We start from the raw sequence: 24,495 nt of genomic DNA, 5'->3' as shown, positions 1-24,495 counted from the left end.
TAAAAATGCTGACCAAAAAATAATAATCTCTGGATTGTAACTTAGAACATGTGTAAATTAGAACAGGGTTAATAAGATCAGAGCATTAAATATGTGGCTGAAATATTGGTGTGGGAGAAGTGGGTTTCAATTTGTGGTATGTTGGTGCCTATGTTGGGGAAGAGGGAGTCGTTGCAATGGGGTGGAATTGGTGGGACCAGGGTGCTGGTGAATTGTATAGCAAGGGCTGTGGATGGGGTTTGAGACAAATTAGTGGAGGTGTAGATTCAATAGCTTGGAAAAGAATGGATAAAATAAAAAGGAATGAGTGTGCAGGAGAGATATGGGAGTCTCCAGAATAAAGAAAAATACAAGTTTATAAAGGGATAAGAATGTAACATCAGGCAACATGGAGACAAAATTGAAGAGAAGGGTGGTGAATACAAGACTGAAGGTGTTGTATCTGAATGCATACAGTATAACCATATAACAATCACAGCACGGAAACAGGCCATCTCGGCCCTCCTAGTCCGTGCCGAACTCTTTAATTGTCACACAGTATACAGAATAAGGTAGATGTTCTTGTAGCACAGTTAAAAATGAGCAGGTATGTCTTTATGGGTCGTGGTTGAAAGATGATCATGGCTGGAAGCTTAATCTCCAAGAATACATCGTAATGAAAGGACAGACAGGTGCAGAGGAGGTGGGTGAAAATTAAATAAAATTCTTAGAAAAAAATGACATAGGATCAGAAATTATAGAATTCCTGTGAGTAGAGTTAAGAAACTGCAAGTTTAAAAAGATCCAAAACAGTAACCAGAATGTGAGGTACAAATTACAACAGGACATTGAAAATTGGGTTGGTGTTGGTTCCCAAGAGAAGAAATTTGTGGAATACTTATAAGATAGTTTTTTAGAGCAGCTTGCATTCATGCCCACTCAGGAAAAGGCAATTCTGGATTGAATGAGATTTGACTGAGGGCTTAAGGTAAATGGACCCTAAGGAGGCAGTGATCATAATACAACAGAATGTATTAGAATCTGAGAGTGAGAAACTAAAATCAGATGTATCAGTATTATAGTGCAGTAAAGGATACAACAGAAGTAGGAGAGAGGAGCTAGCCAAAGTTGCTTGGAAGGGGACACAAACTGGGATGACCTAGAGCAGTAATGGGTGGAGATCTGGTAGTAATTTGGAAGACGTAGGATCGGTTCATCCCAAAGAAGAAGTATTCTAAAGGGAGATAAGGTCTCCATGGCTAATGAGGGATCAAAGACAGCATAAAAGAAAAAGAAAGGACATACAAGATAGCAAAACTTGCTGGGAAACAATAAGATTAGGAAAATTTTTAAAAACAACAGAAGGCAACTAAAAAAGCAATGAGAAAAAAGATGAAATAGGAGGATAAGTTAGCCGAATAATATAAAAGAGGATACCAAAAGTTCTTTTTTCCCCAGATATACTGTATAAAAACTAAAAGGGAGGCAAGACTGGGCATCAGACCATTGGACAATGACTCCAGAGAGGTCAATGGGGTATGAAAAAATGGCTGATGGACAATATAAGTAGTTGCATTATGCTTCACTGAAGAGGACGCCGGCGGCATGGCAGAAATTCCAAAGTGTCGGGGAAGAAGTGAGTGGAATTGTTATCACTAATGTGTAGGTGCTTGATAAATTGAAAGGTCTGAATTTTGATAAGTCACCAGGACCAAATGGACTACACCATAAGGTTACAAAGGAGGTAGCGAAGGGATTGTGGAGGCATTAGTAGTGATCTTTCCAGAATGAGAGGCCTTGATAGAGTAAATTTGAAGAGGATGTTTCTTCTGGTGGGGGAGACCAGAGGACACAGCCTCAGAATGGAAAGACATTCATTTAGAATGGCGATGAGGAGGAATTTCTTTAGCCAGGGAGTGGTGAATCTGTGGAATTCTTTGCCACAGGCAGTTGTAGAGGGCAAGTCATTGGGTATACTTAAGGCAAATGTTAACATATATTTGATTAGTCAGGATATGAAGGGATATGGAGAGAAAGCAGGAGTTTGGGGCTGAGAGGAAAGTGGATTAGCCATGATGAAATGGGGAGTAGACTCGATGGGCCGAATGGCCTAATTCTGCTCCTATATTTTATGGTCTAAATCACTAGATTCAGGATGGTTCCAGAGGACTAGTAATTCACAAATATCACTCAAATCTTTCAGAACAGATGATTCAAGAGTCAGGAAATTATAGGCTAGTTAGCCTGGCTTCAGTTGTTCACAAGGTATCAGAGTCCATTAGTAAGGATGAAGTTTCAGGACACTTGGAGGCACAGGATAGAATAAGGTGAAGTCAGGATGGTTTCCTTAATGGGAAATCTTGTCTGACAAATCTGTTGTAATGCTTTGAGAAAATCATGGGCAGGATAGACAGAAGAAAGCCAGTGGATGTTGTTTTCTTGGACTTTGTATACAAAGAGTGGGAATAAATAGGGACTTTACTAGTTGACTGTCAGAAGCTGGTGGTGTTCCACAAGGGTTAGTGCTGGGTCCACTACTTTTCACATTATGTGTTAATGATCTAGATGACGGAACTGATGTCTTTGTGGCCAAGTTTGCAGAGGATACACTGGCAGGCAACATTGAGAAAGCAGGGAGTCTGCAGAATGACTTGGACAGATTAGAAGAATGGGCAAAGTGGCAGATGGAATACACTATATGGAAGTGCATGCTCATGCATTTTTTTTGTAGGAATAAAGTCATGGAAGAAGGAAATAAAGGCATAGGCTATTTTCTAATCAGAGGTGCAAAGGGAGTCCTCGTGGAGAATTCCTTAGAAGGTTAACATGCAGGTTGAGTTGGTGGTAAGGAAGACAAATACAATGTTGGCATTCATTTTTTTAAATTAATTTTTAATGAGTTTTTACAATTCAACAAAATAAAAAAGAGGTTTATACAGTGCAAAACAAACATATCAAAGTACAATTAAGCAAAGCACCCATAGTAGAATCGTATAAAGTCAGTTACCACCCCACCCTCCCACTACCCAACTCCAAGCCATCCTTAATGACATATAAAAAAGTTAATCAGAACTATATCACCACAGAGCTGTATTTATAAAAAGAATGTATATTGCCTACTACCTAAACTATAATATGGTTACACATAAAAAACCCATAGATCTTAACCGTAAGAAGCTGGAAGTAAGGGATTTAAATGCAAAAGAAAAGAAGGAGGGATACACCCACACCTTTTTGGAACTTTATGTCCGAATTCAGAAGTGAATAATGAATCTTTTCAAGGTCTAAGCAGGATATAATATCTCTAAGCCATTGAGCATGGGTGGGTGGGGCAGCATCTCTCCACCTGAGAAGGACTGCATTTCTGGCCAAAAGCGAGGCAAAAGACAATGTATGACGCTTATTCGGAGATGCATGTCAGCTTCTCCCAAAGTACCGAAAAGAGCAATCAGAGGGTTAGGTTCCAAATAGCAATTAAGACTTTTATAATCAGTCTGACTGCCCAATATGGCTGGCAATGGAGTTGAACTCTAACAAGAATCTCTCTGTCTCCGTGTTTCTTGGATCTGCACTTCCTTGCCATTTGCCGAAATCAATTGCTAATCCGGTTATCAGACACACTCTGAGAATATGGGCTCAGTTCAGAAAATATAATGGGCTTCAAGGTTTCTCTCTCTCTAGTCCTATTCTACACAATCATCTTCTTCAGTCTTCTATGCAGGATTTAACATTTCTAGACTGGCACAGAAAGGGCATTAGGTGCTTTGAAGATCTTTTCATAGACAAGTGTTTTGCAACTTTTGAACAATTGTCTGTAAAGTTTGACCTGCCCAACACTCACTTCTTTAGATATCTCCAAATTAGACATTTTATCAACCCTTTAGTACCAAGCTTTCCTGAGTTACCCGTTAGAAATGTTGCGGTTTCTTCGTATGAATCCATTGGATAAAGGTTTAATTTCTACTATTCGAGATATGTTAATGATGTTGAAGCGAGCCCCTTCAACAAAATTAAAACTGCCTGGGAGCATGATTTACATTTTTGTCTGACAAGGTTTGGGATTCAATTTTCAAGTCAGTTAATTCAACTTCTCTATGTGCTCACCACTGCCTTTTACAGATCAAGGTGGTACACAGGACCCATATGTCCAAAACTAAATTGTCACGGTTCTATCCTGATATTAGTCCCTGTTGTGATAAGTGTAAAGAGGGCGAGGCCTCTCTTATTCATATGTATTGGGCTTGTCCTAGCTTGGAGAAATTCTGGCATTCATTTTGAGAGGACCAGGATATAAGAGCAAGGATGTAATGCCGAGCTTTAGAAGGTATTAGCCAGAATGCATTTGGAGTATTGTGAGCCATATCTAAGAAGGGATGTGCTGACACTGGAAAGAGTCCAGAGGATGTTTACAAAAATGATCTTGGGAATGAAAGGGTTAGCATATGAGGAGCTTTTGATGGCTCTGGGCCAGTACTCACTGGAGTTTCAAAGAATGAGGGGATTTCATTGAAACCTCATGCATTTTGAAAGGCCTAGAACATGGAGAAAAGTTTTGAAAATAGTATATTTTTCTGACTTTTAAGCTGAAATTTTAAATTGTTTATATAGTACCAGGTTGGACAAAACTGACAAAATTACAACGTTTTTGATTAAATCTTCATTTATTATACTGAAAACATTAAAATGATATTTTGCATTATAAAGAATGAAATATTAAATACTGTTAATGAAATTACAATATTCCAATATTTTATTAATTATATTGAACCTTTGTTTTTTATACATTACTTTTGATAACTTGAATAAAAATATAGATATCTCAATTTTGAAAGATTAGATGATCTTTTTATTGAAATCACTCTATTGAATACAATATATTTATATATGCAAATGATGTGACCATCACAAACCAAGTAATGATCGTTGTCCACTACAAATATGTACATACACGATTTGTGTGGTTACAGTGCGAATGAGCCCAAATGCAAGCCAGAAAATCTCACCAGAAAACTGCAGCCAACTCCTGCTGCTTCTTTCAATGAATTTATCCTCACTCTGACTGGTAATTAGTACAGATTTATTAGCAGTTTTGTGGGAATTCTCGATGTGCACCTGCTCTCTCTGCCTAATTAGCACAAATGTACCAGGAATTCGGTGGGAAATTTCTGCATCTATGAAATGGATTCCTACACACATGTAAATGTGTTGATATTTCCAGCAATCATTAACAGCTAGCCCACCTGTTTTCACTAACTGTAACAATGCAAAAGGGTGGAAAGATTTCCTTATTTTCATTACTAGCTCTACAGATGTAGAATTTACAATATGAGCAATGAAGCATACAATGTGACGTCAGTAAGCAAGCTGGAATAACATGCACAGGATCTGATTTCTTCTAATGGTGATGCCACACTCATATAAAAAGGAAATGGCTCTGTTTTACATGAAGAAAACCCTCTGGCTAAATCTGAAATGGGAACTTCCTCCTTTGACCAATTCTGTCATTGTTGCTTTTGAAAGTTAAAGACAACAGAAGCCACTTTTAAAAATGGTGCTCAATATATATTTGTAAATAACACTCTCCTGTGACTTCTACCAATGCATTAATCATGGCAGTGATGGAAATGATCAGTCTGTCTGACTGGATTATGGTGTCATATAGCCTAGTAACTGCCCTTCAGCCTACCATCTGTGACAACCATCAAGTACCAGTCTGTACTAACCCCATTTAACTACACTTGTCTGTACTCTGCTCTGCCTCATGATTCAAGTGCTTGTCTAAATGCTTCTCAAATGTTTTGAGAGTCCCCGCCTCAACCTCACAGTTCTTGGAAGCTGATCACTTCCAGCTTTGGAAAAAGGACAATGTTTCTACAGCTGATGAGTAATAAATTTAAGCCCCACCCAAGAGATGCAAATACATAAAAAGGCCTAATGGTTATTGCACAATAGAACCGAAGATGGGGGGGGGGGGGGGTGGGGGCTGTGGATAATGCACTCTGATGGTTGATAAATCAAGACTCAACATTGAAATTGACAATTTTAGGTAGCGAGTTTTTCTGATTTGTTTCAAAACTAGCTGTGATGTTAAACCCGTTTTTCTGTCCTCACAGATGCTGCTGTCTACTTTGCTGAACATCTCCAGCAACTACAGATTTTCATAACCTCACAATGCCAGGATTTTTTCTCTCTGTCCTCGTTCATCTCCCACCATTTACACCTCACCCGGACAGACCAGGTATAATTAACAATCTTTCACCGCTTTCACTCAGCCAGCTCCTCCATCATGTGTGTCATTCAATCTCTCTGCTTTCTTTGCAACTTAAAATGCTTACCTACCAACTAGTATCAACAAAATAGATGTTTAATGTTTTTTTTAATTGTGTGGGATCTTCCCATTTCTATATTGGCTAGAGAATACTTCTGGAGGGTTTGAGTTAGTGAAAGGAAATAACTAAATGTAATTTCTTTCCTTTCATCAAATAAATTGAGGTGATTTTAAACTCAAATAAGCTGATGTTCTTTTAAGGATAACATTATATGTTTGGATAGCATGGAGGGTAGTTAAATTCAATGGCCAGACTGGTCTCCACTATTTACCTCAACTGAGGTTCCTAACACTGTTTCTGTTTTCACTTAATTCTGCCCCAAGCCACACAGAATTTTAACTTAAACCAGATTTCAGCAGTTCACTTCTCTTCCATTTTATGGCACTGTAGCTACTTTCATCTCAGTAACAGGGTCTGAAGGTTTCTGCCTTTCTGTATAAAGTTACATCAACAACTTTATTACATACTCAAATCTAAAAAGTGAATTATCCCATGTGAGCAGTTTGCATGTTCTTTCATCGGCGCTACTTAACAAAATATTTCATTATTAAAGTAGCTCAAAACAGCAGAAGCCTACCTTAACAACTTCCTTTTAAACAGACAGAAGAAGCTGCAAACTTTATTGTGGAATCAGAGTTAGATCTAGTTTGCAACTTTTACATGTACTTCTCTTCATGATATGATTACCAATACAACGAATTTATTCGGCATCTAACCTAACTGATGTCACAGAGATGTGACCAGGTTACTTGACAATGACAAATCTGAAGTTAGTCTTATCTTATGGCACCTTGCCCATCCATTTTCAGTTATCACTCTGTTATCTTGAAAACGAATCAGTGATTTATAACTTTTACCAATCAAACAGCCAGCATAGCCCCCCCTGGTGGCAATAGGTCACTGGTTTGAGCTCCATTATAGACAGGATACAAATCAGGAGGTTACTCAGCCCTTCGAGCCTGTACTACCATTGAAAAATCGTAACTTCAACTCCACATTGCTGCCTGTTGCCAGTAATGTTCATATCCTGCTTCTTAAGCGTGTTCAATGATTCTGATTTCACTGGCCTTTGGACTCATAAACCCCCAAGACAGAAAATCTGCTCTGAACTCCATCTTAAATAGGACACCTCTCCTTCGCCAATTCCTTTGGAGAACTACTCATCGAGTCCCACTCAGAAGTATTGTTACAAATCCATATCCAATTCTCTCCGGTAAGGTTCCATTAGGCTGTGTTCTCTATGCTACCGATTTCACTTCAGAATTAATAGTAAGTTATTCTGAGAATGAATCAGAACAATGGTTCACATACAGCTCCAATGTTAAATACCAGGCAGCAACTTTTAGAACAGTTCAGCATGACATCGGCACTTCAGCCTACAATGTAGAACAGTGGCTGAAATTATTTTTCAATTAAGCAACAGCTCTTAACTCAAGAACTCTCTGTAAAACCCCTTTAAGAATTATTTTTCTGCATTTATATATCACCTTAGTTAAAAATAATTAATTTCAGTTCCTGAACCAAAATAACCAGCATAAAATTTATATTATAATAATATTGAAAATAAATACTGCATTTTTTTTGTTCATTTCATGTATACAGTTTGATGTGCACGGGTTGATGCAAAGAGACATTAGCCTTCATTGTGCCATTTAATGTTATTGCACTCACATTACCAAACCACTTCTGTGAGGCACCAACTCAGTCAAACCAGTTGAGGCATGGCTGCCATTGGATTGCCCACATATTCCACCAGACATCAGTAGCATTAAAAGAGCAGGACGGTCAGAGTGTCTCTTTCTGCAGACTAAATTCCAAGAGCCTCATGTACGGGGTGGATACATTGTGATTGCTTGTCACTGGAGTAAACCTGTGCCAATAAATTGCAAATAATACATTTGTTAGCTTTCATCCACACACTGCATTTGAGAGATCATATTTATTGGCTGATTTCCACATTCTCTCCTTGGTTTCCTCCCTCCTTTTGCCATTTCATACTTACACCCATTCATTGGCTATTCTGCACAATTAACTTGTCTGTTTTCTGCACAGGTGTAGAGTGACAACCCAGTTCTGTTAATTTCTCAGAAGTCCCTGGTTATACTCCAGTTAAAGCACCTTTTTTCAGTTCTGGGCATCAAGGATTACATCAAGGAGCTAGGGGAGGCCACCAAAGAGATTTATTAAGGTAGTAAATGGGGGGAAAAGGGGACTTAAATTGTGTAGAGATTGGGGCCTTCTCTTCAGAGCAGCAAAGGATGATTGGAGATTGACTGGAAGCTGAGAATTATGAAACATTTCATTAGAAAAATCTCTTTTCAGTGGCAGGAGATTTAGTGATCTGAGGTGACAGAGCCTTGATGACTGGTGACAGGACTGGAGAGAATGAGACAAGTTTCATCCTAATCTGGAGCACAGTGTTAGAATGAATGGTGGAAGAAAATCATAACTTTCAGAGTGAAATAGGTTATGCAACTGAAAACAAAAGAAAACTGCCAGTTGATGTGAAAACAACAGGCAAACAAAATTACTTGGATGGTTATTTCAAAGAGTCAGCACAGGAGGAATGGCCTATTTCTGTGCACTTTCATGAAGTTCTACTTACGTTTCAAACTATGCAATTATTTCTGCTTTATGCTTTAAATAATTTTGTTAGGATTGAAATATTTGCAGCATGAATCTCTGTGCAATGCATTGTACCACTCCTGAGATCTGATGCAGAAGTTTGGGTTTTCCCGTGCACCACTCTCAGTGAAGTGCAACAGCCCCGTTCATCTTCTCTGGAGCTTTAAAAGATTCCTAGCCTCTTGTTTGAAAGAAGCACAATTGTACTCTGTTGCACCCAGACTGTCTAGAGCATTTGTGGTACCTTGCTGTGCACATTCCCTCCAATAAAAGAGTAACTATACGTCAGTTGCTGGAAAATAATTCTGAATGAACCATGAAGATGCAATCATTTTTGCAACATACATAATGCGTGAGGAACTCTGCAGACTAGGCTGCATCTATGGAAAACAGTAAACAGTCATCTTTCCGAGCTGAGACCCTTCATCAGAACTGAAAAGGAAAGGGGAAGATGCCAGAATAAAAAGGGAATGTGGGGGGAGTGGATTGAGGATAACTGGAGTGTGATAGGTGAAGCCGGTTGGGTAGGAAAGGTAAAGGGCTGGAGAAGGGATCTGATAGAAGAGGAGAGTGGACCACTGGAGAAAGGAAAGGAGGAGAGGACCCAGGGGGAAGTAAAAGGTAGGTGAGGAGAAGAGGTAAGAGGCCAGAGTGAGGAATAGAAGAAGAGGAAAAGGACAAGGAAATTTTTTAAAAGATTACCGGAAAGAGAAATCAATATTCATGCCATCAGGTTGGACGCTACCTAGGCAAGGTGTTGCTCCTCCACCCTGAGAGCGGCTTCATCATGGCAGTAGAGGAGGCCATTAACCGACATGTTGGAATGGGAATGGGGATAGGAATTAAAATGGTTGGCCACTGTGTAATTCCACTTTTTGCCGATGAAGCAAAGGTGCTCAACAACGTGATCCTCCTCTTATTCTATTCCCCACTTTGACCTCCTTCCTCTTCTCCTCACCTGCCTAACACACCCTTCTTCTCTTTCTCCTATGGTTCACTCTTCTCTCTCATCAGATTCCTTCCTCCTGCCCTTTACCTTTGATACACACATGGCTTCACCTTTCACCGTGTTCTTCTCCACCCCATCACATTTTATTCTGCCCCCTTCCTTTCCAGTCCTGATGAAGGGTCTTGGCCCAAAACTTTGACTATTTATTCCTTTCCATAGATGCTGTTTGACCTGCTGAGTTCCTCCAGCATTTTGTGTGTGAACTCTGGACTTCCAGCATCTGTGGAGTCTCTTGTGTTAAAACATCTTTTGGTCCCCTCCTGAAGCAAGGTGAATTAATTTAGCATGACCACCTTTCTGCCTGGGCACTGATAGGAATGGGCCAACACCTCCACCCCAGCCCCCTGGATCCTGCATCTCCCTTGCATAAGGGTGTCAGACATTAAATTTTAACTTCCCCTGGAGAGTCGCTTTCTCCTTATTCCAAAATATTGCAGGAGAGAAGCTGGAGGAGTTGGAGGTTACCTGCTGGGAATATCACAAGACACGGCTTGCTCCCTGGTCTCCACAGCTCTCTGTTGATCCAGTGACATCATGTAGTCCAGTTTGTCTTGTAGTTCTTTATTCTAGAGATCAAATGCACCAGTAAAAACACATCAAGAAAATGATTAGAATCTAGTTGTTGGGGGTAGTTTACATCTGAATTCAGGGATGTGCACAACTGTGTAGAGAAATCAATTAATACTTTGTATTAATAAAACTGTGAGCTCGACTATTGTCACTTATTCATGTATACACTTCAATTTGATCTATAATTCATTCTATAGGACTTCTGTCATGTTACTTTATAATCCTGTCCTATATAATCTATAACCCTACTGCATTGCTCCTATTTTAAATTCTCTTCATTACTGATTATTTTCTGGATAACCACCTTCTCCTATCCCGACTTCTACCCCTACTCCTGTGCCATTTTCTTAGAATTGGAGTTTGTGTGTTCTCCCTCTCTCTCTGTGCTCAAGGTTCCTCCCGTTTCCCAAAGACATGCAGGTTAACAGCTTAATTGGCCAAGTCTGTTGGTAAGAAGTAGGGATTGGGATTGTTGATGGGAATGTGTGGGGAGAATAACAATGAGTTAGGGTGGGAATAGTATAAAGACAGACACTTGCAGTTAGCTTGTTCTCAGTGGGTTTACTTCTGCTCAGTATTCCACACGATTCAACAATTCTAATGGCCCAGGACTGTACTTCAATTGTGAGCTTTTGTAAACAAACAAACACCTCAGAACTAGAAGCATTAATGTCACCAATGTAAGGGATATCCTGAAGAAGAAGAAGAAGAAGAAAGCCCATAACTCCGAGTGGAGTCATTGGGACGCCATCACATTTTTTTTTAGCAGGCTTCCTTATGAGGTCGAGTTGTTAGCTCGACGCTCAACCCAACACGGATGGAAAGCATGCAAGGGAGCCGGCTGGATTCGAACTCGGGAGCCTTCAATCCGAAGTCCGACACTGACGCTACTACGCCACCAGCCGGCTAATATCCTGAAAGATGTTTCTTTTATTTGTTTTTCATTCTCAACAATCAAGATGCAAAAGTTTTCAGTTCAGGACACCAGCTCTGCCGAAGTACAAGCATTTAAGTGTTTTCTTGCTTTACTTTGTATTTTTACTCATTGACAGATTTTCCACTTTAGTTCCTGAAAGAGTGGGTGCAGCTGGACATCCAGTGACATTGGCCTGGCACCAGTCATGAACCTGAATCTCCCTCCTACCTTCTTAGTACCTGGCCATAACAATGTCAATTCATTAACCTCAGTTCCTCTTCCATCATAGCCCACTGACCCCCACTCCCTGATAATCCCAACATATGATTCTAATGCTCATCTTAAATTCCTTCAGGACCTCGTACCTCCATGGATTTTTACAAAACTCTCTGGACACGTTTGGTCCACATTTCACAGTTATGTTTTCAGACCTCACGCTTCAGAATAGCCTCGATAACCCCCCTCCCCCCAAAACCCTCAAATACCCTATGGTCGTCCTTGAATTCCAAAACTTTTTCTGAAGTTTCTATCCCTCATATGGCTCAACATCCAGCTTTATCTGTTGACACGACTGAGAAGGACTTTGCAGAGTTTATCTATCCGAGTTTATTAAGGCAGGTTGTTGTTATTGTGCCGTCAGGGAGCAGAGGAGAAAGCTCAAGAGCAGCTGCCCTGACCAAGCCTTCCGTCTCTAATTCATTTACGGTTCCCACATGTCTGCCTCTACGCAGAAGGTTGTAGAAACAAAATGGTAATTTTAGGACACTGTTGCGAGTGAACCAGAAGGAAGACCAAAATTGAAATAAATAACTTATTTAAGGGAAAAAATTCTTTAATGTCTTAAGTTCTTAAAAATAATCTTAGGGTGGTGGAAGTGGGCTAAAGTCAGTGGACAAAGAAATTCTTTAATTGTCTATCAGAAGGTCATCATTGAAAAGAGAATTTGCTTTTAAATATACAGGAAATATTCAAGTCCTTACCTCAGCTTCCAAGAAAGAAATCCTTTCCTGCATGCTCTCAATAATTGCATCTTTGTGTTGGATTTTGCTCTTAAGAATTTCAACCTGGAGTTCCAAAACAAAAATCAACATACAGCAGAACTGTCAGCCTCACCAGCATATTAACATTATCAATGTTGTTAACAGTCGTCAATGTTTGGATTTCAGTAATGAGATGAGCGTTTCTAACAATATGATACTTGATCTGAGGTTGCTGTAGAGTTGTACATTGTGCCTTCTTCATCAAATTAACTATACTTGATTTTCCTGGATGCACCATTCTCAGCTACTTCACTGGTAGCTTTTCAGAGTCAGTGCTACGTACAATTGAAGTGCACTGCCAGAGGCTGAAAAGAAGAGCCTGACTTGCACTCCATCCACTACATTAAAACATCCTTTCCTTCCCTTCGCCATGTCAGCCTGTAACACAAAGTTCACTACCAGGGCATGGTTGACAGCAGTCCACAAACCCATGACCTCCACAACAAATGGCAAGGAGAGCAAATCATATAACATTCGGAGGTGGAAATGTAGCACCACAATTTCATTATACTAGAACCTTCCACTTCTCGGCACTCTGCGAGGACCAACACCAGAGGGATGCATGCAGTGCTTCAAGTTGGTAGCTCTCCACCACCTTGAGTGCAATTAAAGACATCATATCCCGAGCATAAAGAAGTGTGCCAGTAACTGGCTTTCAGCACTGAATTCTTGTCAGATGACAGGCATGGAATGAGTACCAACAAACCTTCTGTCCCAAAAAAGAAAGGAACAGGGAGACACAGAAACACAGCTCCTCCTGCTGGCCAGTCTTTTACAGCTCCAGCCCTAGGCCAACTCAGCTCCATGGCAGCTTCTAGTGGCAAAAAACCAGCCAGCCAGTATATTAAGAAAATAATGCCCTATTAAAGCCATTCATTCTTTATACCATTGCAGGAACTGAAGCCATTGCTGTTTTCAGGCGAGCAGCACAGGAACAGAAATGGGATATAACAGTGATCTTCAATTCCAGCATGGTCACTGTAGACCTTATCAGCACCACTCGTGTCAAATCAGAATGGACTAAGCCCTCTACATTGCTCCTTAAATGGGAAATAACTTGACAATGATTTGGTAATGTAAAAGATTCAAAGCACTTTACTGAGGTTTGAACTGTTTTCTAAATGCATGGATGTAAGTGTAAATGTATAGTGTATAACATTAATGAGCTTTTTAAAAGGGTGACACGGTGTTACATCAAACTGAGGAACAGTTGTCTTTTTCCCACCTCTTCAATCATTTGCTTGACTTTCCTCTGCTGACAGTACACCATGTTGTCCAGGTGTTGAATTCTTTCCCTCAGACTGGCAGCTTCCTCCTCCGCTTTCTGGGACCTGACACAGCCAGGGATTAACAGAAATTATGTCAAATGATGCAGAGGTTTCCACAAGACCATAAATCTGCTGGCTGGTGAGCTTGCCCCTGCTCTGCCCCCACATTCCTCCCCATTACTGAAGTGCCTCATGAAATGTAATATGATTGATTACCAATTGCCAAAGTCAATAGGCGAAATTCCAATTAAATAATTGGAGCAAGGTGCAAGAGGCCCGGAGGGATTCTATTCCTATGGGGGAGGGGTATAGTAATCTTGGGAGCTTTTTGCTTCTTGGTGAAAGATAGAACCTACTTCCATGTGGAGACAATGAAAGAGAAAAGATGAAAGAAAAATAGAGGCTGAGAAAAGTAGAGAGAAGGGTAGGGGAGAGAAAGAGTGGAAGAGGGAAGGATGGGGGTACGGAGGAAGAGATGAAAGGAAGGAGAGGAGGTGGAAGATAGGAGTGAGGGAGGAGGAAGGGAAAGGAAGGAAAGAGAAACAATAATTTAGATTATTGAGGGCAGGAATACACTACCAAGTAGAGATGGATTATCAAGGTTTCTGATGCCCACTGGAATTTTGATTGAATAATTTGAAATAAATTGCTTCATTCCATCTTCTATCTTTCTGTGTATTCAGACACCCTCAGCCATCACGCTGACTTGTTTATGTTTTATATTTATCTGTGTAACACCACCCTATCTCACCAGAAGTCTGGTGAATCGCTGTCCAACAATTTGTCTTCATTTAAGCGTTCTCAAAATTACTTTCCACATCTCACCACGTGTTTAGTTGTCAGACAAATCTTCCAAATTTTGACCAGACAGACAAATTGGACTGAAATATACAAATAACTGGTAATAATGCTCCACCAAACCGATCCTTCCCATCCCAATATACCTGTTGAAGTGGAAGGAATCAGTTTATTGACACTCTACCTTGGTCCTGGTTACAATTCACTCACAATAAACACAACCACAAGCAAATTAACTGAACACGTACAATGTTCCTGGTTCTGGAATCCTATCTGGTGAATTTTGGCTGCCTCATTTGCCCCCTCAGCAATAGTGACTCTACTCAGAAGTATTTATTGCTTGTGAACTGTGTGGAATCGCTTAAGGGCATAACAAGAAACTTTATAATGAGAGTTAAAATGGGGCAGCAGAGTAAAGTCAAATGCACCAGTCAGGAGTAAAAGTATTGTGCAGCAACCCTGTGGCCAATCACAGCCCTTCGCTTCACTTTTCTATAACTTAACATGATTAACAATAAAAAATGAGGTAAGTGTTATATGGAAGTTTCAGCATTATAAATGTTGTGCAGAAATGTTACTACACTTGAGGGATTTTTCCAGGAAGGAGAGAGGTTATAGTAATATACAGGGAATTAATTAACACTGAACTGTTTACATAATTAAGACTGTAAATAAGTAGTCTTGCTTGAAAAGTAAGAAAAAATGTAATTGAATTATGAGTTTGCATTGCACATCTGTGAAGAATGCAGAGCTGGACTCGATTTATCTGCACCTCTCACTGGTCCGTGCGTCTGGTTCATCTCTCTGTCTGAGCTGTCGGAGCCGCTCCTCTTGTTCCTGTAACCTCTGCTGTAAGAGGTGACGCTCCTGTAACAAGGGATCAGACACTGGTCAGATCACTTCATTAAAGCTATTTCATCCAAATAGAAGTGACAATCTTCAAAACACACTGAACATTTCTATACTTTAGATTATCCGTAGCTTCATTTTCCAAATGGTTAATTGGTTTATATTTAAATAATGTTAGCAGAAATGGTAAGCTATTCTCTTGCTTTTGGATGTGAGGATTCCTTCCTCCCCTGTTGCAGTAATTGGTATGCTGGGCTGCAGGGCTACACATTGTGTCCGTTCTTCTACCTAAGCTAGTCATTTTTCCCCATACACATGCATCCACGTATGTCCATTGGGACCAGGCTTGAGGTGGGAAATTTGGTTCTGAGCATGCGTCAGAACATCCAACCCTCACATGCTACACCCCTGACATCCATGTCCTATTCCAAACAGCAGGCATAGACCTTTGTTACTCCTAGTCTTGACTACTTTGTAATCTTGGGCTGAGTGGGGCATCAGGCATGGATGAACCTGGAAGTTATTCCCTGCACTAAGGTAACCAGTCAGGAGTGCCTATTGGGAGGGAAGCCCACACTGACTTAGGACAAGTTGAAGAAGTTGGCTCCTATGAGTACACTGCAGATTGTTACATCTGCAGGCAAACCTTCTATGATTAAGATAACCTCAGTACAACCCGCCCCCCCCCCCCCCCACTGGAGCTCTCAAAATACAACTGAGATCTCAGTGAAAATGAGGAACATATCAAAAGGGAATCAGATCTCTTTAGTCTCAATTCCACTTATGTAACACTATGGTATCTTTTTTGAAGAGGTGGATGAGATAGAAACAAATTTGAGACTAGTAAAAATTCTTAGGTTGTCCCTTAGGATTAAGGATTATTTGTTCCCACGATGGCTTGGTGGATTGGAAGATGTCTGAATGACAATATGAGAATTATGGGCTGTTCCACAGATGGGGCAGGAGGGGCATGATGGTGGTAATTGTGGTTGTTGAGGGGGTGAAGGGGGAATGGTAGCAGGTGGATAGGCAATGAGTTGCTCCAATCTTTCTGTCACTTAGTTGGTTTTCTATGTGCTCTTTATATACAGTCTCTACATCATCTCACCACTCCTCCTCATAGAGCCTGAACATCCCAGGGAAGGTGGAGACTTGACAACAGACTTTAAAAAGCTTTGAAACATTTCTGAATCTTTTCCTCTGTCTGTCTGGAAATCCCATCACATGACAGAACTGGAAAAAGATGATCTCTTTTGGGAGCTTTGTGTAGAAAAATCTGTTTTCATAGAAAGAGTCTGAACCTCATTTGTGTTTTACTCACTTTTTTAATTTATCTAAATCAGACATTGTTGACTACAGTACTTGGCTAAGTAGATGTTAACATGTAAATAGAACAAAAGGAAGATCATTTATAAAGAACTTATCAAAACCTCCAGATATTCTGAAGTTGTTTACAGCCAAAGTTTGTTTTGCTTGAAATGCAGACTGCAATACAGGGATCATGCTTAGCAACGTTCCACAACAGAAATGTAGCTATTAATATTAGTTGTGCTGATTGAGGAATAAATATTGTCTGAGACTCCATTAACTCCAGCCCTCCCTTACACTGAAAGATAAACTCTTTCTCTCCTCATCTACCTGACTATGGCACTTGCAGTTTATTTGTTTACCAGCACTGCCCTTTCTCTACAGCGGCAACACTACATTGTGCAGTCCACCTTGTACTTTCACCATCTCAGTGCAATCATCTGCCTGGATACATACAAGCAAAGCTTTTCATTGTATCTCAGTAAATGTGAAAATAATAAACCCATACCAACCTTTCCTGTTCTTCAAAATAGTGTCATGGGACATCTATCATCCTGAGAGAGCAGGCAGAGCCTAAGGTTTAGTTGGTAACGTTACTGGCTGTTATATAACATATGCTACATTACAGCAATATTACAGAAGATGCCATTCATTAGCTTTTCTCTCTACCCTGATCATCTGGACAGTGAAGATGCATAAATCAAGATGTTCTTCATTGACTGTAGCTCAACATTTAACACTATCATCCCCTTGAAACTAATCAATAAGCTCCCAGACCTGGGCCTTGTGCAACTCCATTTCTTCACTTGCATTGGCCACAACATCTCCTCCACAATCACCATCCTCACAGGTACATCACATGACTGTGTGTGTAGCCCCTGCTCTACTTGCTTTATACTTATGTCTGTGAGGCTAAGTACAGCTCCAATTCCATATTTAAGCTTGCTGATGAGACTACTGGCATTGGCCGGATCAAAGGTGGTGATGAATCGGCATGTGGGAGGGAGATTGAAAATCTGGTGGAATGGTGCCATAACAACAACCTGTCACTCAATGTCAGCAAAACCAAAGAGCAGATTATTGACTGCAGGAGGAAGAAATTGGGGGTCCATGAGCCAGTTATTATTAGGGGATCAGAGGTGATGGGGGTTAGTAACTTTAAATTCCTTGGTGTTATCATTCCAGAGGACCTGTCCTGGGACCAGTACATGAATGCCTTTACAAAGAAGGCATGACAGCACCTCTACTTTCTTAGAAGTTTTTGAAGATTCAGCGTGTTGTGTAAAATTTTGACAAACTTCATTGTGATGTATCGCATCGGAGCCTGGTAGGGAAACACCGATGCACAAGAACAGAAAACCCTGCAAAAAGTAGCGGATACAGTCCAGACCATCACACAAACACCTCCCCACCATCGAGCACATCAACAAGGAGTGCAGCCACAGGAAAGCAGCATCCACTATCAATGGTTCCTACCATCCAGTCCCTGCTGTCTTCTTGCTACTGCCATCGGGAAGGAGGTACAGGAGCCTCAGGACCCACACCACCAGATTCAGGAACAGTTGTTACCCTTCCACCTTCAGCTATTAGCTCTTGAACTGGCATGGATAACTTCAATCACCTCAACTCAGAACTGGTTCCACAGCCCATGAACTCACTTTCAATGACCTGACAACTATGAGGAGAGATTGAGTCACCTGGGACTATACTCTCTGGAATTCAGATGAATGAAAGGGGATCTTATAGAAACATACAAAATTTTGAAAGGGGTAGATAAGATAGAAGTAGAAAAGTTGCTTCCATTGGTAAGTGAGACTAGAACTAGGGGACATTGCCTCAAGATTCAGGGGAGAAGATTTAGGATGCAGATGAGGAGAAACTGTTTCTCCCCAAAAAGTGGAGAATCTGTGGAATTCTCTGCCCAGGGAAGCAGTTGAGGCTTCTTCACTAAATATATTTATGATACAGTTAGATAGATTTTTACATAGTAAGGGAATTAAGGGTTATGGGGAAAAGGCAGGTAGATGGAGCTGATTTTACGGACAGATCAGCCATGATCTTAATGAATGGTGGGGCAGGCTCGATGGGCTGGATGGCCTACTCCTGCTCCTACTTCTTATGTTCTTACATACTCAGTATTATTTATTTGTTTGTTTTATTTAGTTTTTATGCATTTGCACAGTTTGTCTTCTTTTGCACTTCTGTTGTTTGTCAGTCTTTGTGTTTAGTTTTTCATTGATTCTGTTGTATTTCTTTGTTCTATTGTGAATGCCAGGGAGAAAATTAATCTCTGAGTAGTATATGGCGACATTTACATACTTTGATAATAAATTTACTTTGAATATTGAACATGAAGAATATCAGTCATAGTGCTATGTGCTTTTTCCTGGGGTTTGAATGTTGAGTATCGATGTAGTTGTCTTATCAAAGGTTCACCTCCAGATGTCAGCAGTGAGCTGGAAGCCAGTGTGGAGCCAAGGGGACTGAATCGGTTTCTTGATGTCATAAGTAGGTGGCCAACCTCAGAAATATGTAGTGTAGTGTCTATTTCGAAATGAGTCCTTAGGAGAACCTGCAAGACTGCTGGGAATTCCTGACTTTATCATAGGTCTGAACCTATGTTTAGTTTGGTGGTTCCAAATGCAGAACTGATTCTACAGTCTAACTTTCAATGTGGCTTTCTCCTGCTGTTGAAGTAACAATGTCCTCACTGCACTTTTCCATGTGTACCAGGGTGCGCCTCATTACTTCCATTCATCCCACCCACAGAAACAGGGATGTTTTAATATTTGTCCAAATTTCATTCACCTTTCTAATATTGATAGGAAAATCCACACGCTAGAATTTGAAAACAGCATCTAGCCCATTTCATTTTAATCATTGTAATTCAGATGCCGGTATCTCTTTCTTTAAACAAATTGTGCAAACTTACACTCACTCCACCAAATATATATATGTTTCAGGTGCCCTAACGTGCCAACATATATTTTTGCACCACAGAGATGCATTGACATTTGGCATACTAGATGGGCGTTTTCACACCCAAGGACCTGGAGGCATTGTAGGATGTGGATGAAGAATGCAGTTGTCTTCCCTGGGGTTTAAAACAGATCATCAAGGCAGTCTGCTCAAGCCCTGCTTGAAGATAATAACAGCAGAAGACAGTCAGCTGACTGAAGCATTCTAAAGAAATATAATGCAAGTTCATAATACCTCCATCATTCGGGCAATGAGTTGATCCAACTCCTGAATCCTCTGGTCCCTTTCTGCGATTTTCTGCTCTGCTGCCGAAATCTTTTCATTGGCTAACTTCAGTTCATGGACAGCTTGATTTATTCGTGCCTTCAATAAAAAAAGAAAACCCTGATTTGTATTCCCATCATTTCTGGCTCTCAGCACAGAGCCACAGAACTGTGCTGGAGTTAACATAAAGAGGCAAAATAAAACTGTGCCTAGATCCTGATTATCTGACCCTGCTCTCCAGGCGTAAGGGCAATTCTATCAGTGATGTCATATTGCAACGTAAGCATTAAGTTCTCCCCAAATTTCCTGGCTTAGAGCTCTCTATTTAACTGACTAAATGTACCTTCACAATTGTACTTTAAACATAATCATTTTATTTTGTTGTATCAAAGAATGTCTATTTACAAACAGTTAATCATGATAAGAGGGTCATTTAAGGATCATTAATAACTTTAGTCTCAGATTATTTCCAAATTTGCAGGGAAATATGGGCTCTCTCCACCAGAAATTTGTTTCTGCCACTGAATTGTCTGATTTTCTGCAAGTTCAGACACATTTCTCAGTTTCCATTTTTACTCTCTTTGCAACCTTTACCCAATCAGGTGCACACTTCCCAGATTCCAATAACCCTGTTTCCTTCCTCCTGAATCTCAAAGTTTGAGTTAACATGACCTTCTTTCAATGGGTATTTTAGCTAGTTCCCAAATCACTTCTCATTTAATATTCTCATTCCAGTAACAGACGGCAGTGTCATTGAGGTGGGGTTGAAAAAAGCTGGGTCATTGCGGAACTTCTCCCAGGACTTAACTTCATTAGTCTTATTTCAAAATGGAGAGTGAAGAATGAGGCACACACCAGGACAGACATCAAGAGCTGCTGGAAGATCCTTAGGTCAACCTGAAACTTGTTAGCCTTCCAGCACATTGAGATGTCCATTAAGAAAGAGATAGATAGATAGCTATAGATAGATTTTACATATATGGGGAGAGGGGGGAGAGGGGAGAGACCAATAGACAGATGGGATGAAATCTGTTTTTAAAATTTAAGAAAAACTGAGAATGAGAAGGGTGGAGCATGAGCTTCTCAGGAGGTGGAGGGGGGGTAAACTGGCTCACACCCTGAGAATAGAAGCAGACCACTAGTACCCAGACAGACCTGAAGAGCTTCTTTTTCAGCCTGATGTTTCTGTTCCGCTTCTCTCAGTTTATCATCATACTGGTTATAAAGTTTTCTGGTCATTTCCCTCATTGCACTGACATTGGCTTCCTGAGAAGTTTCTATCTGTAACACATTGACAAGAAATGAAGTGTTTAGTAAATAAGGAAATGCTCTTCAATTTCAAAATAAAATATCAAAACACTGTACTATTTTAGGAATCAGCACGAGGTAACGGTGGACGAGGTAGCAAGCGTGCAAGCTTAAGTAAAGAAGAAACAAAGGGGCCATTCTCAGATGAAGCTGACTCAGTTTGGATGATTAAACCGTTATCCCTGCCATAAAGGATACATTGTGTATTCTGTGCAACAACCAAGGTCCTTCACAGTGGGTCTCTCCCTCTAAAAGAAATAATGGTAGTTGCTTTCCAAATTTAGAGTCAAACTACCAAATACTTCTAGGAAACTCAGCAATGTTTCTCAAAGCACTAGATGACCGATTGGGTTGAAATACTTGTTCGGTTGCAGAGGTTGTGACTCTAAGCTAAAAAGGTTCAGCTGTTTCAAAATAAGTAAATAGAACATCGAACAGTACAGGCCCTTTCGGCCTATAATGTTGATCTGACTTTTTAGCCTAATGGTTGATCAATTTAACCCCTCCATTCTACATGGCCTAGGGGCTCCACTTTGCTTTCATCCATGTGCCTATCTAAAATGACTCTAATGAATCTGCCTCTACCAGCACCCTTGGAGTGTATCCCAGGCACTCTCTGTGTTATACACCTACCTCTAACCTCAACCTCCGCAAAACTGCACCTACCTCTACTCTGCAAGTAAACAATATTCTGTGTTCGGCTGGGCCTTTAGATTAGACTTCCACAAGTGAAGGAGAGAAGTCAGGTACAAATGCTTTGGTGGAGTTGTTCGTCAGGAGTTTAATCAATTTTGTTCAACAACCATTATAAAGGAGAAAAGATGGGCACATAGAATTAGATCACTGATCATTGATCACTGATCATTGATCACTAAATGGTTGAACCAGCTGAGTGGGCCAAATACCTCCATTTTGTAGAATGCAGAATACTTGTGAGAAGGGCAGTGCTTAGTTTGCAACTGAACTAAACCAAAAGGCCAATCCCACTGTTCATCCAGATGCTTCCTAAAAATGGTGGCAGTTTCTGCCTCCAGCTCCTCCTCAGACAGCACATTTCAAAATACTACTAACTCTTAATAAAATATTTCTTCCTCCAATCTCTTCACACTCCTCGTACTTACCCCCTATACCCTTTGTTCTTTGATGCCTCTGCCATGGGGGGAGAATACTTACTTTCTACTCCTCTCTTCCTGATAGGTTGAATGTCTTCTGCGCACGTTTTGGTGCACTGAATGATGTGCCAGTGAGGAAGCCCCCCATCCCCTGAGGTTCAGGCACTCTGTCTGGCCACAGTGAATGCAGGGAAGACCCAGGGAACACACACAAAATGCTGGTGGAACACAGCAGGCCAGGTAGCATCTATAAATCTATAAGATGCTGCCTGGCCTGCTGCATTCCACCAGCATTTTGCGTGTGTTGCTTGAATATCCAGCATCTGCAGATTTCCTTGTGTTTGCGTTTTTAAAGCTGCAGGGTCTGACAACGTTGCTGGTTGGCGCTGAGAGACTGTGCAGCCAAGCTAGCAGTTGTTGTCACGGATGACCTAAACATTTGTACAACCTAAACAGCTGTACAACCGTCACCATCATCCCAGGGCCCAAGAAGCCACTGGTAAACTGCCTTAATGACACTGTCTGGTGGCATTGACTTCAATAATAATGAAGTGCTTTGAGTAGCTGGTCAGGAACTGCATTAAATCCTGCCTTCCCACAACATTGGACTATCACTCCAATCAGTCAATTGATGATGCAATAGCCTCTGCCCTCCATTCAGTCCTGCCCCATCTGGAGAATGGTGGAGAATGGTAGAGAATGGTCAACTCAGTTTAACATTCAATACGATCATTTCTCAGAAGCTGGTGGCTAAACTGTCCTTATTAGGTCTCAACATCTCCCTCTGTAATTGCATTTTGGGCTTCTCAACGTAGAGACCTCAGACAATCCATGTTGGCAGGAATATTTCAAGCTCCACCACGCTAAGCAGCATAGCCCCATCAGGCAGCACGTTGAGCTTGCTGCTGTTCACACTGCTGACGCATGACGGTACAACTGGGTCCAGCTCTAACTATGTCATTAAGTTCACTGATGACGCAACAGTGTTTGACCTCATCAGCAACGATGATGAGTTGGCATACAGGGAGCAGCTGGAGTGGCTTGTGGACCAGTGCAAACACAACTTGAGTCTCATCATGGCCAAGACTAAGGAGATGATTGTGGACTTCAGGGAGGTACAGACTGACCACTCCTCACTGAACATCAATGGCTCTTCTCTGGAGAGTCAGGAGAAACAAGTTTCTTGGAGTGTATATCGTGAATGATCTCACCTGATCCCTCAATACCACCTCTTTAGTCAAGAGAGCATAGCAGCTTCTTCATTTCCTGTGGAAATTGAGGTGACCAAGGCTTCCCACTTCCTTTCTAACCACGTTCTACCAGAGCAGCAGCAAGAGTGTCCTGACCTGCTGTATCACCATCTGGGATGGGAATTGCAAGGCATCCGGTCACAAGGTCCTGCAATAGATCCTGAAGACTGCTGAGAGCATCACCAGTGCCTCCCACACCCCCTCCCTGCCCCCATCCAGGATAAACACGAGAAGAGTTTGTATTCGCAGAGCCTTCCACATTTTCAAGAACTTTTCCCATCTGTCCCACAATTTCTTTGACCTCCTACCATCAGGCAGAAGGTACTGGGGCTGTTAGGCTGGTTAACAACTCCTTGCCCCAAACTATGGGTCTCCTGAACACTCTGCTACCACCCAGTACCCCACGTTATTAATAACAGCAGCAGCAGCTTATTTGACTATTTACTATTTAATTATTTAACTATTCACTATTTAGTTATTTACTGTAGCTTATTTAACTATATATCATAGATACACTTTACAGCAACTTAAACATCTACAGAATATGTTTAACTATCAGTTAATATTATTCTATGTGCTGTATGTGATATATGTATTGGGTTGGCACCTTATTCCCAGGGAAGTGTTGTTTCCTTTAGATGGGTAGTGTACATTCAGCAAGGCTCCCTCAGACTCCTTCTCTTGGAGGAGGAGGGACACAGTCACTCCCCACAACTATAATCCTCCAATCTAGGTGACATCCCAATGAATCTACTCAGTACCCTCACTTGTATAGCGACTAAAACTGAGCTCAATATTTTCAATGTGGGCTAACCAGGCCTGCTAGTAAACATTTGGCATGTCTCATTAACATGGCATTTGAATCATTTATTTAAAGTCTTTGATCAAACC

The 24,495-nt window shown here is 40.9% G+C and overlaps 1 protein-coding gene across 1 annotated transcript; it reads right to left on the bottom strand.

Moving 5' to 3' along the window:
• Positions 1 to 4,643: 4,643 nt before the first annotated feature.
• On the bottom strand, positions 4,644 to 21,215 carry LOC132389389 (myocardial zonula adherens protein-like; the record flags this gene model as incomplete). Its single annotated transcript, XM_059961917.1, has 7 exons — positions 4,644 to 8,178; positions 10,408 to 10,508; positions 12,409 to 12,492; positions 13,694 to 13,799; positions 15,307 to 15,401; positions 19,905 to 20,033; positions 21,090 to 21,215. Coding segments are annotated over 7 exons (726 nt in total), but the record flags the coding sequence as incomplete, so codon positions are not given.
• Between the last annotated feature and the right edge of the window lie 3,280 nt (positions 21,216 to 24,495).

Source organism: Hypanus sabinus, unplaced genomic scaffold (genome assembly GCF_030144855.1).
Source record: "Hypanus sabinus isolate sHypSab1 unplaced genomic scaffold, sHypSab1.hap1 scaffold_554, whole genome shotgun sequence".
In the NCBI taxonomy this organism is placed as follows: Eukaryota; Metazoa; Chordata; class Chondrichthyes; order Myliobatiformes; family Dasyatidae; genus Hypanus; species Hypanus sabinus.
The sequence above is the reverse complement of the archived record's forward strand: the minus strand, read 5'-3'. Positions and strand labels throughout refer to the sequence as shown.